Genomic DNA, 18,082 nt, shown 5'->3' with positions numbered 1-18,082 from the left:
GAGGAGTGGGAAGTTAAGACTACCCTGAAGATTCTTTCCAACTCTATGATTCTTTCCTTTAAAAAATTAATTCAAGATTAGTGCAATTTAAAGAGTTATCTTTTATACATCTTTTATGAACTCCAGTTTACTCTCTGGGAGTAACTCATGTTTTCAAATTTCAGCTATATTTTCCCATGAAAATTTTTTAAATGTTCACATGACTTGGTATTTAGAGGTATCAGTAAATTTACGTAATGACTGTCTATAAGTCCATTTGACATTCATATACTGTCAAATTGCTTCATTTTCATCCTCAGCAAGATTAGGGCAGTCTCTTTCTCCATTCTTGGAGCCAAGATTTATTTCATTATTCTAAAGTTTAATAAAACACGTATACATTTCCAATGCACATCTTTTTGCTTTCTGTGAATCTTATTGGGGATATAAATCAGGCAATAGTAAAAAAAATCATCTTCAAGATTATGGGATAAGAAACTCTTCCAATTAATCCTTTAGAGGCCCTGAAACACGTATCCAGCAGCTTCGTCCTCCCCATCCTAGACACCCTCTGTGCTCCCACCACTTTCTTTGTTGCAAAGATTTTCAATTTCTCTTACTGGAGAAAATCCCGGTATGGTTTTCTCCATCTAAGTCTCCACAATTATATTGAAAAAGTCTTTATATTAATGATGTCTGTATTTCTGCAGGTTTGGGAATCAGTCTAATTTTGGAATATGATTTGGGATTGATAGCAGCTGTCCTTATCACATTTTTCTTTTGTGGCAACCTAGAGATCCACAGGACTCAGTTGGAATATCACTTTAGGGTAATGGGGTGCAATATATGGTAGGCTGAGTAAGTGCGTATCTCTAGGAAATTTGTGGTGTCTATTTTTTGATTGTGGCTTAGCTGAACATTCTTAATCCAGAACCTAGGATCTGGGCTGATTCGTATAAAAGATGGTAAAAAAGATCTTCCTAACAAAGGCCATCTTCAGGCCTGGATGAACTTAGCACATCCTGAAGAGGGGATTATTAATTGGTGAAAGGACTAAGTCTGCAGGAATGGGAGTGCCAAACAAACAGTTACCTGGCTTTCTGGTTCGTCAGAAGTCATCAGCAAGACTTCGTTGTTCAAAATGGTAGTCAAGAATTATAACCCTATTGTTATCCTTGGTTGGCTGCTTGTCTTGGGGGAGGTTTACCTTGGTGTGTAGACTCCTGGGCCAGAAATGAAAATGATGATATCTGCCTGTTTTAGGGGCCTGGTTTTGCCCACTGGCAAACACTCATTATAAGTTATAATTACTGAAAGATATCAGTGTGGTTACATGGTTACGTATGGTTACATGACTTAGAAAGGGAAATGCTTAGGGCCGGCCCTGTGGCCTGGTGGTTAAGTTCAGCGCATTCCTCTTCGCCAGCCCGGGTTCCATTCCCAGGTGCAGACCTACACCACTTGTCAGTAGCCATGCGACCCACATGCAAAGTAGAGGAAGATTGGCACACATGTTACCTCAGGGTGAGTCTTCCTCAGCAAAACAAAAAAAAAAGAGAGAGAAATGCTTAAGCTTATATTTAACAAGAAAGTTGAAATGCAATCAGAATTTTTATTGCCTGTAAATTTCATAATATATACAGATTTTCTTTTTGTCCTTATTCGTGTACATATAATTATCTTTTCTTACTGAAAGTATTTGTAGTAATGGAAAATGTTATCTCATCATCTCCCTTTTTCCCTTTCCCTCAGTTGTCTGTAAACATACACACACACACACATACACACACCCCTACACGTGATTTCAACAACTGATGTTACCTTAGACGAGGCTGAGTACTACTGACTGTTTCTAGCATTCTGCTATCTTCTGGGGCTTCTCGTTGCCATCTCCCCAAGAGAAAGATATAATTATTAATCAGATTTTGTGGGAAATGAAAAAAGACTGTCTGGTCTAGCACTGTCTAATAGAACTTTCTGCAGTGATGACAATGCTGTCTACTTGCACTGTCCAATACAGTAGGCACTAGCCACAAGCCACATGAGGCTATTGTGCACTTGAAATGTGGCTAGCGTGACTGAGGAACTGAGTTTTTAATTTAATTTAATTTTAATTTAAATATAAATATGCATATGTGACTAGTGGCTACTGTATTGGACAAGCACAACAATTGCCAAAGAAATCATAGCATCAGAAAAGCTGATAAGTAAATGCACCAATCAGTGGCATTCACCATTCTAAATGCCTCTTTTCTATATGGAGTCAAATGGTACTTAGAAGTAATGCAGCATCATTTTTATAGATATTAAGATGATCATCAAAAAAGATGAGGAAAAAGTCAAAGCATTTATAATAATAATAGAGATCAGTCTTGATTCTCTGCTGGGTGCTTTCCATATATGCTTTACAGATATATCATCTATTATTTTCACACGTGTTCCAAGTTAGATAATTTTTTTCATTTTGTGTAAGAGAGGAAACCAAGGCACACCAGTTTAAAATAATAAACCCAAGGCCACACAGTAAATGGTGGAGCCAAGGTTTGAACCCGTTAGATTCTTCAATGCTGCATCTCACAATGAAGATTTTCCACATTGTTTTGTAGTGCACATGCATGTATTCCCCTGGTCTTTGGGAAAGAGCGTGGAGGTTAAGAACATGAGCCCTGACACAACACTGCCTGATTTGAATCCTGCCTTACTACTTAGCACCTGTGTGAAATTGAGCATGTTACTTAATATCTCTGAGCCTCAATTTTCTCCTTTTAATATGGAAATAATAAAGGTACCCACCTCATAGGTTGTGTGAGAGTTAACAGTTCCTGTCACATTGTTTGAACCATATATATTTGCCATCATCATTATTTTTGATATGAAAAAGACTGTGATTTGTGTTAGGATGTTGGTTTAATGTGGTATTAATAAATAAATAGAGATAGCTTTGTGTGTGCTCCACAGAAAATAAGAAAGACTCTAATAATTCGGATAATTCAGTAAGAAATTCCCTGCTATTCAGCCACTTTGCTATCTCCATGACTGGAATTATAAAGTTTTAGAGCCCACCTGCCCTGGCCAGTTCCTCATATCTTTGCTTTTCAAGTTACCCTTATAGACGTCTCCTTTGGTGTCTTTGATTGTTCTGAATCCTGAGCAGTGACAAACACCAACACAGCTGGAAAGAGCTGTAAGATTTGCCGTTCTGTCTTCCAGCAGGGAATTATTGCCATGGATACCAGCATCAGAGGAAGACTGGGGAACACTCTCAACTTGTCTCCTGAGTGGTCTGACATCTGTTTCTGGCAAGACCAATACTGAGTATGCTGCTAGCTTCATATTAAATGGGAGACTGATCCACACCTCTTCTGTTTTTTACCACAGATGGCCTCTGCCCAAGATGCCAGGTATGGCCAGAAAGACTCCTCTGATCAGAATTTTGACTACATGTTTAAACTGCTCATCATTGGCAACAGCAGTGTGGGGAAAACATCTTTTCTGTTCCGTTATGCGGATGACTCCTTTACCTCTGCATTCGTCAGCACAGTTGGAATCGATTTCAAAGTAAAAACCGTATTCAAAAATGAAAAGAGAATCAAGCTTCAGATTTGGGTAAGTGACTTTGAACTAACAGTGTGCTTCAGTCTAGGGCATTGAACATATAAATGTGTAAAGGAAAAGGTTTCTGCCATGTTCTGTTCCCAGGGGGTCTGTAAGCCTCCATTTCTAGGTTCTTTGCTGTGGAACACTCTGTTTCAAGGACAGTAGAGTGATGTTTAAGGTATGGAGGCTGAATCACGCCTTGTTGTCAAGTGATGCTCCTTAAGACCTTTCAGAAGATAGAAAATCCAAATATCTGTTGTGTTGGTGGTAGAAGGAACACTCAATGAAAAGTCTGGCTCTGCCGTTTGTGATCTGTGTGACCTTGAGCAAGTCTCTGAATCCTTCTATGCCACTTTTATAATCCACAAAATAGGCAAAGTGGATCTAGCCTTTTAGGTCACAAGAAGCAGCCTGCCCTGGGCTTTTTAAAGAAGGTAAACAACCAAATATAGAGAAAGCTTAGGTTTAGTCTCTTCAGAAAGCCCCAGATGTAACTTTGAATGTGGTCTATTTATACTTCACAGACTTTGTGTTCTCCGCTCTAAGAGTTAAGTTTATCCATACAGTCAACAAAACAAAACAAATGAAACAAAATATTTATTTTAAACAGGGCTTTCCTCTATGCAGAAGGTTCTCCAGTGAGTTTTGAGACCATTTGGCTAGCTTTCTGCCTCTTCCCACCCCCTGCAGAAGATCAGAGATCCCTTAACTAAATTGTTGGGATAAATTTAGGAGAACAGAAAGCGAAAAACAGAAGAAAAATGTGTGTTGGTAACAGGTTCAAGGTAATATAAGAGATGGAGTAGCCAAACAATTGGTTACACCGAGAGATAATTACATAGTAAGCATTTTATGTACATCATATAATGTATGGGTCCAAATGTTTTTACAGTTAGTTTTGGTTCCCTTTTCCTGTTCATTTGTACCTCTGCCACTCACATTGATTTGAGCTATAAACAGCCATTTCCCAAGAGGTGAGGTTTCTACTTCTTTTGGGACAGCTCCAACATTGACCACCGTCTGGCGCTGGTGCCAGGGTTGATCAGTAGGACCAAGATAAGCCTCCCTCCTCAAATATGGAAAGTTGAAAGAAAGACAAACCCTAGAGTAAAGCATTTAAACTTTTTTTTTTAATAAAAGAGCCATTTATTAAAATATCTAGATGAACTGAAAGACCTTTAACCATCCTGAGGCTCTTAGGAGTAAAATTTTAAGACTCTGGTATATACACAGACACGTATCCTCTTAGGTAACTTACAGTAGATTGTTACTTTTTTACTTATTATGACTCTGGAGTCTTCCAAGTCTAATTAGAACTCAGGAAAGAACTTGGAAAAGCAGGCGGTCTTCAATGCTCCACCAGTCCCCAAAGCCGTTTTTGTTGGGAGGGTCCCTCTTTAGGTACTTAAACCCACAGCTAGATTTATGGAGACAGACAGAGCTGTGTTCCTTACTTCACATTTGGGTTCTGGTTCATTCTCTTCCTTTTGAGCTTTAGGCAACCAACTGTCATATTGAGATAACTTTCAAATTAAGGCTTAAGAAGGGTTCCTTAACTCTCAGGGGCTTTGCTGAATTGAAAATTAAAATTAATTTGATAACTACATATCTCTCAACTCTATGACCGTGTTCTTTCTGCTAATATGAAAGAACAATCATCCCTCTGGCTGATAGATGCGTGTTTGTCTTCCTTGCCTTATATCTTAGAGAAGTTTAAAGGTGTTTGTCATGATCATTTAGGTAAAACACCCACACGATGTATTCATTCAATCCTATTATCTCTAGCAACTTCTCAATCTAGGTTTTTGACAGAATTGCTTTGTAGAGATACAAAATCATCTGTCCTTAATGTAAAACAGGTTCAAGTAATATAATTTTTTTTTGAGAATTATAAAGTATTCTATACTTAAAAAATATTTTCTTCAAAACACTCAATGCTAGTACCAGGCCAGGGCTAATTTATTAACCTCTCTTGGGCATTGAAGTTAAGTTATTTCTGCCTACGTCTTACTTCTGAATAAACGTAGCTCTTCTCTGAGCCAACCAAAGGCCAGCTCAGATCTCTGAGCTGCCTCTCCTTGTGCTTCTCAGTTTCTATAACTTCACTCAAAAGCCTCTGACATCTAATTCTCTTCAAATTGTCTCTGATCTCCCATAATCCACAAATTTTCCAAAATCTCCAACTCTTTTCGCACCCCAGTGCAGCCTGGGACCTCACTCCAGGGCTTCCGTCCTTCCATTCTGTGGACACCCACACTCTCTTCAGGGCTCAGCCGCTCAGGAATGCTTCACCTTGCCCTCTCCTCAGTCACAACAACAGTCTGATGGCCACTATTATCTTTGAAATTGAAAAATCTCAATTCTTCCTCTTTAGGGACATCAGGACCTCTTAATGTACCTATGATTCTAGGGGTGTGACAATGAATTTTATACTACCGTATACCAACTTGTCTAGAGGACTGTGAAACAATCAAAAGAAGTACTATACAAAGATTTTGCACTGATTGAGCTTGTATAGTTCAAAAAAGAAATTAATACTCTGGAGTAGTTATATACTTCTACAAGCAAATACAAACTTGTATAAATATTATACAAATGTAGCTAGCGTTTACTGAACAGATACCTATGCCAGGCGTTACCTATGCCTTATCCTAATTCCCATAACTACCCAATTTTGCATTTATTATTATCCCTATTTTACTGAAGAGATGTGAAGGTAGAAAAGTTAAATAGCTTGTTCAGGATCGTACATGGTGAATGGCTGTTTCCCGGCTAGATCTATGATGTTCTCATACGTGGGCTTGTTTCCCTTCCCCATGCTGCCTTAATTAGGAAGTCTTCTTGAATATGTGGTGTTTTTGTGAAGATGGCAATCTTAGACCATGTATCCTGGGGTGTTAAAGAAAATGTTTTTGAAAGAGTTTGACCATTTCAATGAATTGAGGCATGCAGGGGAAGACATGATAAGGAGTAATGGGGTGGTCTGCCTGAGTATAGTCATTCCCACCATAGTTCTAGGGATCCTGGCTTTATGCTATAACGTAAGTATACTGAGAAATATTTAGTTGTGTACAGTTCTCATTGTTTAATGATTTCAACAAATCATTTATTTGGGAATATATTTGGCACTGATGGTTTGTCATCTCATTGTATTTTAATAATCAAACAATTAACTGGTTTTTCTGGCTTATAGTATTTTTATGCACTTATATTCATGTGTAACTAATTCATGAAGGAGTCCACAATTATCTTAGCCTATACTGTGAACTGTTTCTACTCATAACACTTCTGACACCAAATGTGTGGGTTTTCCAGACCAAGCAATTCTTCATTTCTCTGTGGACACCAACTGGGTTTCCTACAATTTAATTCAATTATGACACTAACTGCCTGCAGTTAGCACAGATCCCACAGACAAAGAGCTCAGTTCTACAAGACTGTCCCCACTCCCATTCACTTCAAACACCAATTACAAGTCTGGGCCACCTATACTTCTGACCTACAGGCTATAAATTGGCAAGTCCCACAATCCCACCCCTCAGGGTTGGTAATATGCTAGAACAGCTCGAAGAACTGAGGAAAATGGTTTACTTACTATTACTAGTTTATTTTAAAGGATGCAACTCAAGAACAGCCAAATAGAAGAGAAGCATAGGGAAGTTTTTGGGGAGGATGGGTACAGCTTCCATGCCTTCTCTGGGTATGTCGTTCTCCCAGCACCTCGATGTGTTCACCAACCCAGAAGCTCTACAAACCTCCGAACCTCATGTATGGAGCTTCCATTACATAGGCATGATTGATTAAATCGTTGGCCATTGGTGATTGAATTCCATTTCCGGCACCTCTCCCTTCCCAGATGTCAGGGGGGTGGGACTGAAAGTTTAAACCCTTTCATCATATGGTTTGAACCCTTTTATCATATGGTTTATTCTTCTGGCAACCAGCCCTCGTTCTATCTAGGGACTCACCAAGAATCACCTCATTAGTGTAAACTCTGGTATGCTTGAAAGGGGCTTATTATGAATAACAAAAGATGTTCCTTTCACCTCTATCACTCGGGAAATTCCAAGGGTTTTAGAAGCTCTATGCCAGGAACCAGGAGGAAGACCAAATATTTATTTCTTATTCTGTCACAATATCACAGCCTTTTATATATTTCAGAGGAAGAGAAGCAAAATGGTTTCATAGTAATGAAAACCACCATGCATTAGTCTAGTGCATTATTACCTTTACCAAGACGGGCTGCAGATATTGATATGATTTTGATCACTCTATTAATTTCAAACTGCCCAAAAATAGAACTGTTTCCAGGTTAGGAGACCAAGATATAAAGAGGTTAAGTCATTTGACCTTACCTTACAGTTAGTGTCAGAGCAGAGTCTAAAATCTGGGTCTCCTACCACCTGGGCCAATCTGCTACAACACCAATTTCACTCTCAAGGTAAGTGCTGTGTTATGACAATTGTGATAAATCTCCTCCCTGATTGCCAATGGAATCCTTCAGGCATAGAAACACCAAACTTGAGGCCAGATTCCAAGTAATGTTCCTAATATGACAGGAGAGGAGATTCTTCTGTTCTTTACTTAATGATTGGCTTTTTGCATGTGTTGTGTCAGGATTTTCTGAGTCCACAAACTTGCTTACTGAATTTTCAACAGTCTACATTCAAGTAAAGCATTTTCATGGATACTAGAAACATTGATATTTCTTCCCGGACATGTTACACCTCATCTCTGTGGAAGTTCATTGCTGCCTTGTAATAAACTTCTTTAGAGAAATATCATTGTTTGTTTGTACTCAGTTACAAACTCTGTGTTCTACTAGTGTATTTATGAATCCCTCTAGCCTTCACTATATTAACATTTCTTATTGCACTTTCATTTATTATCATTTTTATAATTCTCAAATCAAAATTTTAGAGAGTCTAAATATTTGGTTTGATTCTTTTATCTTTTGTGTCTGTTTAATGGTGAATGAATGTATTGGAGAAATTTAGTATGGTTTTTCGCTTTAATTATAGAAAAATACTTCACAGCTGGGGTTATGTAATATTTTTCTTCTAATTTAAAAAGTAGTTTAGCCTTGAGAAAGGCCATGTAGGGTAGATTTCTTCCCAATGAGGAGATTGAAAAATAATATAGCATCCATTACTAAGAATATCTCCTGTATTTATTTTCATATCTAGATGACTACTGTAAGAAGTTTGAGGCCTATAGCAAACTGCAAAGTAAAGAATGTTGATAATTATTGAAATTAGACTGTGTCTGTAGCCAGACTAGACAGTGTGGGTCCCCTGAATAAATGACAATTTCCTTTGAGTAATAAAAGTACATAGATCTCCTTTTTCAGTTGGGTCTACATTGTTCAATTCCAAAAATCAGGGTTGACTCTAACTAATGGAAGACTCAGCTTGAAAAATCCGTAGCTTAATTAGAGAATAGAGGTTTAAAATGTGCGGGGGGCAGGTAGGCTGTAGGGATCACTGTTTCCTTAAGAAGTAGAACAAGTATTTTATCATTTTTGCATTCTCTTTTCCCACCCTCACCCTTCCCTACTCCTTGTCCTTCCTCTCCCTTCTTCCATCTTTCCTTCTATCCTTCCCTTCTTCATTTCTGAGCTCTGGCCAGGCTGAGTTAATAGGAAACTCATCTTCAAACCCATCCAGTGTGTTCAGAGGCCAAAGCTGCCACATACAGATGCATACATTGTGCACTGGACAAGTGCACGAGCCAAGGGTTCAGATGGGACCTCTCTCCAGTAAGAGCACCAGTTGCTGAGCTGTGATTGGCTCTAGGAAGGGGCCCTTTTCCTTTTCATTAAGATGCCATCTGCTTGTCAAGCATGTGCTGCTGGTCCATACACAATCAAAGGGGATTCTGATTCCCATACAGCAATGATATATGCAGGCAGCATCTATGTCACAATCTAATGCAGGAGATGGATGGGGAAACAGAGTAGGATACAAGCCCTGCTTCCCTAGTGGAGGCCTGGAGGAAGAGGGCGTTTTAAAATATAGTTTTATTATTATTTAGGTATGGTGTGGCCAACAGATCAAGAGACAACTGAAAAGGTAGTTATATCTCTTAGTTACAATCTCAAGAGAAGGGGATGAGGTACACTGAGAATGAAGGCAATCACGTTGGCGGTCAGGAGGCAGAGGGGGAACTGTGATAAGAGCCTCTGTTGGGGTTTCTGCATAAGAAATGGGACAGGCAGGGTAAGCAGGTTCAGGATTGGCTGGTTTGAATAACTTCAGCAGACCCTGGGCACAGAGGCTGTCTCTGGTTGTCTGGTACGTGGCCATGGGGTGATTAGGGCAAGTGGATAGTGGCCCAGAATGTGAGAGCCCAATAAGGGAGGTGGTGGGGATGTGAGCCCTGGATTGGTTGGTTTGCATTTGAAAATGAGCTCTGCTGAGTTGTATGCTGTCTCCAAGAATTGGGTGACTCTGGGAGGGGCAGTACCCCCAGGGTCCACAAGGCCCCAGAAGTCAAAGCATCACAACACAGTAAGTAAAAGATATGCATAATACACAAGGCAGGTTCTTGGAGCTCCAGGGGTGGCTTCTGCCATTGATGCCACTTTGACAAATGCTTGTAGTTTCAACCACCCTCACCACAGGCTCAGTGCAGTCTGGGTCTCAGTATTTAGAGACTAGAACACTGGGTCCAGAGAAGATCTCAAAGATTTTCTGGCTCAACCCCTCATTTGATGATACGAATGATAATAGCATCATTTATTGAACCCAGTGTTGACCCATAAAGTAAGCACTTTATGTTTACGCCTATTAAAAAAATTTTTTTTGCAACAAGCCCATGAGGGAAAGTGGTATTATTAGCCCCATTTTATGGATGAGGAAACAGAAAATCAGAAAGATAAAGGGATTTGCCCAATGTCACAGCTAGGATATGTCAGAAGCAGGATTGAACCAGGGCATTGAATCGAAAGCCCATGCATTTGACCATATGGTGTGAATGAGGTCCAGAAAGGCCAAATGATTTGTTGGAGATCATCAAGGAATCAGATCTGTAATCTTACAAATCCTAATCCCTAGCAGGTACTTTTTCCACATTAAGTAATTGCTCAATATCTTTGCATATTCCCTTCTTACCTGTTCTAAGAAATTATTTATAGTTACAGAAGGCAATAAGTTGTTTTGCTTAAAATTTGCTATCTGCCAGCATGAGTGGGTTGTGCATTATCTGTTTTGTGTTTAAAACACATAGATATGCACAGCAGGAAGGACTGGAACATATTCAACTAACTCTTTCCTGTACATTTCTGGAAGGCCTGTTTCCACTGTCTGGGAACGTGCATATAAAGAGGAGTATGTAGAAGGAAGAATCTGAGTAAACGGAATGAGTACCTACGGGAAAATATTTCTGCCTGTGAGTTTTGCATTTGGTGTTCATTTAGCCTCATCACCCTGCCCATTGATTTCAGAATGGTGTTTAAACCCTCCCGTCTATTTATAGGAAACCAACATTTTCTGCCCTGGTGAGCTCCATAAGAGAACCACCGAAGCCAGTGACAGCTGCCAAGACCATTCCTGGTGCTGTCGTCTGTATGCTCTTTTCTCCCCATCACATTTCTTCTAACTTAGCATCTGCTTTTCCTGAGAGATTGAGAAAGGCAAGACTTAGTTTCACTCCTGAGAGGAAGCTGATAGTGTGTGTGAAATGTCAAGATGCATGAAAACATTCACTCTGTCAGACAGCTGAAAGCAGCAACTCCCACATCCCACTGTGTTTAAACCACTCTTCTCAGCATTGACAAAATATGAAGGAGGGTAAAGACTTTGTTCCTGGCCTAATAGAGCTTACCAGCTAAGTGGAAAGATGAAGACAAACATGGAAGACAGGATCAGCCTGTGGATCAGTAAGCGTAAGCTGCCAGGGGCAGAGTGGCCCAGTGACTTGAGCAGGGCCTTTAGAGTCTGGCTGGCAGGGTTCAAAGGCTGACCTTGATCTCACTAACTGTGTGACCTCAAGCCTAACTTCTCTGACCCCCTGTTTACTCATTTGTGAAACAAAAGAAAATAGCACCTACCCCTAAGCCAAGCATTTGCTATAGTAAATACTACCTAGTTCAATGTTAGACACAAAACTAACAACAAATGTTAGTTTTCTTCTTTTCCAAATAGTGTACCAACCTTTAGGCTTCTGTGCTCAATAAAGTAAGTTAGTCGAATCAAATATTTTCTGGGCGCCTACTTTTGGCCAGGCGTTGGGCTAGGTGCTGGGGATACGATGGTGGAGGAGGCACAGGGTTTCCCGTAAGGAGCCAGCCGTCTGACGGGGAGGTAGATGAGTGGAGAGGGAATTCCATCTGCTGTGATAAATGCACAGGAGGTGTGAGCACAGGAGACAGAGGAAAGATGCGAACCCAGCCTTGACAAGTCTGGGAAGGCTTCCTGAGAGCATCTCTATCGGAGCCAAGAACTGACAGATGAAAAGGAGTTATTCATTCATTCATTCATTCATTCACTCAATCAACATTTATTGATATTTTCACTATGTGCCAGACATCATGAAGGAATTTGAGATGGAAAGCACATACATGAAAACTATAGATTGTGTTAGTGCTGTGGAAAAATAATCAGAGCACTCTGATGAATGAAAACCGGCATCAGGGGAGGGGGAACCTATTTTTGTTTGATGATCCATGAGGGTTTATATGCGATGATGGAGCTGAGACCGGGAGAATGAGCAGGAGCCAGCCATTTGAAGAACAGGAGTGAGCTTGCTTGCTCTCTCTTTCTCCTTTCAAAAGTAAGAGTTTTTGTTTTCTGATTTGTTTCCCACCATAGCTTCATATGGAGCATTTATGTCCTGCTGCTGTGTAGCCAATCCTGCCTTTCCTCCCATTCTGCCCTCCATTTGAGCAGGAGTAGATCTAGATTATTGGGGCCTGAAGCTTTTACAGTTTGACAATCCTCTTTAAGGAATAAGATACAAAAATACCTTACTTTTGCAAAAGTAGCAAAAACAGATGACCATGTGAACCCATTGCTGGGGCCCCTTGGAAGAAACGTAAAGCTTCATCTTCAGTCAGCTTCGTGGCAGCTAAGTGCTGCTTTTATGGAAATTTTACCTGCATGTCTGTAGGGACCGAAGGACACATGTGACCGATGAGAAGCAGTTACAACTAGTGCAAAAGAGAAACAGTCAATGGGAGCATGCAGGCAAAGGTGTGTTGAGACAGTGGGATAGAGAAGGGGCATTTGCGCAGGGGACTGGAGTCCTGGGGCAAATGGCTTAACTTCTCTAGGCATCAGTTACCTGATCTTGAAAACCAAGGGGATGTACTCAACCAAAACAAAAACAAAATTGACATTCAATGATCCCTAATGTGCCAGATACAGTTGTTTGCGTTTATAGGAATGAAGTCATCTAATCCTCACAAAAACCTGTGAGATGGATATGATTCTTATCTTGAATTTACAGATGAAGAAACTGAGGCACGGAAAAGGTGAATAACTTGCCCATGTCACATAGCTAACAAGCAGTTAGCAGATCCGAGTGTGAGCCTCCTAGCTTTGCAGCCTTTTCTCTTAACCCGTTCTGCTACCTTTTCCCTGTAAGTGCCGCTTTTGAGTAATTGCTCTGGGCCAGCCACTGAGAATATTTCATTTTTTCATTTTTTGTGAGGAAAATGGGCCCTGAGCTAACATCTGTTGCCGATCTTCCTCTTTTTGCTTGAAGAAGATAGTTGCTGAGCTAACATCCATGCCCATCTTCCTCCATTTTATGTAGGACGCCACCACAGCATGGCTTGATGAGCAGTGCTAGGTCTGCGCCCAGGATCCAAACCTGAGAACCCCAGGCTGCCAAAGCGGAGTGTGTGAACTTAACCACTCCGCCATGGGGCTGGCCCAAAGCATATTTTATTTTTAATGCTTACAATGACTTTTAAATGTTGGTATTAATATAGCTGTTTCTAAAGATGTGAGGAAACCAAGACTCAGAGAGGTTAAATAATTTCCTCCTGGTCAGATAGCCCTTTCCATTGCTTTTAGAGTAACTTTGAACTTTATAACTCTCTGATTTAAAAAAAAAAATCAGAACCAGTTGGGGTGGCGTTCCATATACAAAATAAAGGAGGATTGGCCCAGATGTTAGCTCAGGGCCAATCTTCCTCACCAAAATAAATAAATAAGTAAATCAGGAAATAGCCAACAATCAATAGAGTAAATTTTTTCCAGAAATGTGTCATGACAATATATTCCATCCAGACTGATATCTTTCATGATCCTCCAAGTCATCCTAGTTCCTACAGGGAATTCTAGCTCAAGACTGCTGCTCTGAAACCTTCTAAAAATGGGAATACCACCTTTGGTAGCAGAGAATGGGAATTCTGCATAAGTGAAGTTACAGATAATTGAAAATTTAAATGCCAAAACTTTAAATAAGTTAAATATTTTAATGAAGATCTTTCTAATGTGTGTTGCACATTTACTTACCTTAGGAGGACAAAAAGCTAAGAGCATGAAAGGTGAACTAACCTGTCTTAGACTCAGGATTATCAGTAGGAGTCCCTCGGGGATGACTATCCACTCAGTGGTCACCAGATGATGTTTTCTACAGTCTTAAGTCTATTTATATATTTTTTCTTTCTTTGGTATCACCCTGTCCCCCTTTCATGTTTCTAGTTGCCTTCCTCTCTCATTCTAGTTTTTTACTTCCATTATATCATTTTGTAAATTATGTTCACTATCATTAGCTGAGTTGAGAGCAAAGTGGCTCAGAGTGAGAGTGAGAGAATCCTTTTAATAATGTGCATGAGCTTTGGTGTATGGGTGCTGAAAAGTCTAATGCGACCTCACAGAAGCCTCCCTTTGCTACTGTAGTGTTATCTCCATGTATTTATGAACTAAAATGTTAAATCTGCCTGAACACAGTGGTGTTAGGTTGACCTTAGGCCTATTCTTGACTTACTTGGGTCTAAATTCCCCTAAGATGGCAATATCATATAGTGATTTTGTAATTTAAAATGGGCTCCAAAGCCTGGCTGTCTGCATTCAAATCCCGGTTCTAAGGCTTACTTAAAGGTATTGTGACCTTGGGCAACTTAATTAACTTCTCTGTGCCTCAGTTTTTCGATCTGCAAACTGGGGATAATAATAATACTTTGCTTACAGTCTTTTTGTTAAGATTAAATAAAACGATATTTACAACGTTCTTAGCCTAGTACCTCACACGTAGTATGTGGTCGATAAATAAGTCATTTTTATTTCTCTCGACCTCCTGCATTTTACCGATAGTGACTTCACCAACCAACTCCGTACTTTCTGGAACTGCAAATGGACTTTTTTGGCCACAAATTGCCCGTTCTAATGTAAGTAGACATTTATGTGAAGAATTTAATTTGGTATCCTGACATGGTAATGAAATATGCAAGCATATTGACAAGGTGAAACATCTTTTGGACACCTGAGTTCCTCTTAACAGCCACTGATAAATTTTATTATGTCCAAGTGCAGCCAGCTGTGTTGTTGAGGTGTTTTGTGGTGTTTTGGAGCCATCTGTACATTTAGATAGAGTCATCAACTGCATGGGGAAGGCAAACCCTACAGCTTGTTTATTAAATGCTCATAAAACTGATGTCCTGCCCTAGAATAAAACAATTGTAAATCATTGGATCCACAGAGAGCTCTTATTAAAATCCCAGGATACAATCTTCTCAGGCTATTGCCTAGTGATACTTGCAGCTTCTGATCTGAGTTGTGGGCTGTGTTTATATCACCAAGTCACTCGTTATTTTTCTATTGATTTTTTTAAAGTGATACTGAACAGACCAGTTGTTCTGGAATTACATCAACATAGCTTAAATCTGGGTACAAATGAAGAATTTAATTACTCCATATTTATTTCTCAAGTCAGATTTAAGCACAGCGTTTCACAAGCTGCATACTACTTAATTTCAGTGTTGGGAATATTCTTTTCTCCCCTTCTGCTTTTGCTCCCATAACACTAATTTTGCTAGTCCCGAACATTGCCACTGTGGCAACTCAACCAACAAGACAAAAGAAATAGTATATGTGAGCATTAATTGATAGGAATCACTTTGCTTACACTGCTGATGGGGACAATGAAATGGAACGCAAGGTCTCCACCTTCAAGGAGTTTATGATCTTTGAAAGCAACTGAATCAGTCTTAGAATGTCTATAAACCATCATGTGAAAAACAATAGAGTATAAACTGAAAATAAAATGTGCAAAAGAGACGTCAAATTAAAAAGAATTGAAGTGGAGGAAAGCATCAGATAGGGCTTTGGGGAGAAACAAACCAGGTAATTTAGCAGAGTTTAGTGATTTTATAAAGATATGTGCAGAGATTAGGGAAGCAATAAGGGATGGTGTAGACCCCAGAGCCATTACCAGCCCTTGGACTGAAGGCAATGGGGCCGGGGAGAGAGCTGTAGCTGTAGCAGTAGGAGAGGGCCTGTAGCTGGAGCCTTGGTCTTTGAGAAGAACAAGTCCTCTCCCAATCAACGGCTCAGCAGGGAAGGGCCAAAGGAAGAAATGCCCAGACTTCTTATTCCTCCTCTCCCCTCACCTTTAACTGTGTCTCTCATTGGCTGAGCCTACCTTGTGGGTAGCCAACAGGGAGCTCTGTTTTAGCAGTTCACAGAAGTTAGACCCCCAGAGCACAGAGTAGCATGGAACTGGGTAAAGAGTGGATCTGGGAAGGCAAAGACGCATGTCCAGCACAATGAAGAAGGTAGTTTTGCATTAGTATTTTCTATATAAAACAACTTGATTATCAAATAAGAAGGCATAGAACTCTTTTAGAGGTAGGCATAGAACACATTTTAGAGAATTTGAATCATAGATATTATGTGGCATTGTCTTCATATATTCATACCCTGATAATTTCGATAATATGGTACATTTCGCAGCTTTTATTTTATTTTGCTTTGACTGCCCACATGGCCCTCCCTAACTGTTTCAATGGACCTTCATTGGATAATTCTATTTGCTAAAGATATCGCTAATGAGTTAGCACTTTGAACACATGAATGGCTGTTAATGTCTGCTTCATAAGGAGATAAGTTAATTTTCACTCAAAATTGGGTGACTGCATGGAAAAAAAATACCAATGAACCCAGGTCCTTTATCTAATTCTCTCTGAGGTGCTCCAATATCCTCTGGAAAAGGGAAACAAATGGTCTGAGAAACTTGGCAACAAAAGCCAATGAGGCGTGTGGTTTAGTCAGTGTGTGTGCTATGCGAGTACAGGAATGTGGAGTCTGCCCTCTGCTCTGTGAGGCTGGGCACCCTGCCTGTGGCCTGAGCCATGTTCCCAAATGCCGCCGCTGACTCGTGCTGGCCGCTGATAGATGTGTCCCCAAAAGAAGAGCCAGGCAGTGTGTATTTTCATAAAACTAAATTTATTCCATGTTAAGAAACGTTTTGAATTAAAATAACATTATTTATTATAATTAATTCCTTCCCATTCTTTTGGTAATCTGGTAAATGATAAATATGGTTTTTAAACCTTTCTTGGGAAAAAATGATAATTCTCTGTCAATTACTCCTTTGCATTCATTATTAATATTATTTTGGTCTTGGAAGCCCAAAGGTCTGGGAATCAGGGATGTGGGGGTTTTGTGTGGTATAAACCATGGGGCTGGACAGTGTAGAGAGAACAGCCAGAGAGCCAGGCAGTCACTGTGTTTTGTCAAACAACCCCCAGCACGGCTTTGTTTTCAAGGATTAGACATATATGAGTGATTGCTGTGTGCTGTGCAAACGGCTGGACTCTGGCGGCCAGGGGGCCAGGGTTTTTTAAGCTTCCTATCTTCTGGTGACTTATAGGATAATGACATAGAAACAAGTGTGAAATAAATGAAGAGCAGCCAAATGAGAAAAACAAAGGCGATTTATGCTGAGCTTGATATAGCAAGAGAGCCGCCATCACTTGTGTTTTGGCAGAGACTGAAAGGCAGGCAGAGGAGTGGGAAAGCTTTCTAGTGGAGAAGAGAGAAGGCTTCACGCATGTCCTGATTGAAGGCTGTTGGCAGAGGAAGCAGTAGACAGGCTAACTGGAAGAAGGGCATCCTTTATGATTGGTTATGGTGCATAGTGGCTTCCTCTGGTTGGTTCTAAGTTGGAAGTGGGGACAAAAATTAGAGGAAGCTGTTAGTTATTAATTAAGTCCTAACCCTTTGGGGCTAATTGTTACAGAAATTATTATTTAGCTTCCTGCCTGAATTGTCACTAGAGATAGTGATCTGGCTTCCTGCAAGTCTGACTTACAGCAGGCTGGTGTCCTGGATGGTTTATTGGAGATAAGGGAGTTGATTTCCTGGCAGCTTGCTGCAGGTCATGGGACAAAGTTCTATTTTTATATATGGTCTGCCCATTGTCCCTTCATATATTCAGTCTCACAAGTAAGGCAAACAAAAGCTGGCTTTAATAAGAGCAGCAAGAGAGACAGCTCAAGGAAAAATAATAGGTTTTGGTGTCTGATGGTTTGATCCTGGGCAAGTTATTTGACTCT

At 40.1% G+C, this 18,082-nt stretch overlaps 1 protein-coding gene across 2 annotated transcripts in view; it reads left to right on the top strand.

Annotated features, from left to right (window-relative positions):
* Nucleotides 1-18,082, top strand: part of RAB3C (RAB3C, member RAS oncogene family) — a 273,330-nt gene that overhangs the window by 20,241 nt on the left and 235,007 nt on the right. For both annotated transcript variants that reach the window (XM_005604243.4, XM_001495070.5), the window contains exon 2: nucleotides 3,358-3,585. In XM_005604243.4, coding sequence (XP_005604300.1) covers nucleotides 3,358-3,585 — 228 coding nt within the window. The remainder of the gene's footprint in view (nucleotides 1-3,357; nucleotides 3,586-18,082) is intronic.

The sequence above is a fragment of the Equus caballus genome, chromosome 21 (assembly GCF_041296265.1).
Source record: "Equus caballus isolate H_3958 breed thoroughbred chromosome 21, TB-T2T, whole genome shotgun sequence".
NCBI lineage: Eukaryota > Metazoa > Chordata > Mammalia > Perissodactyla > Equidae > Equus > Equus caballus.
The sequence above is the reverse complement of the archived record's forward strand: the minus strand, read 5'-3'. Positions and strand labels throughout refer to the sequence as shown.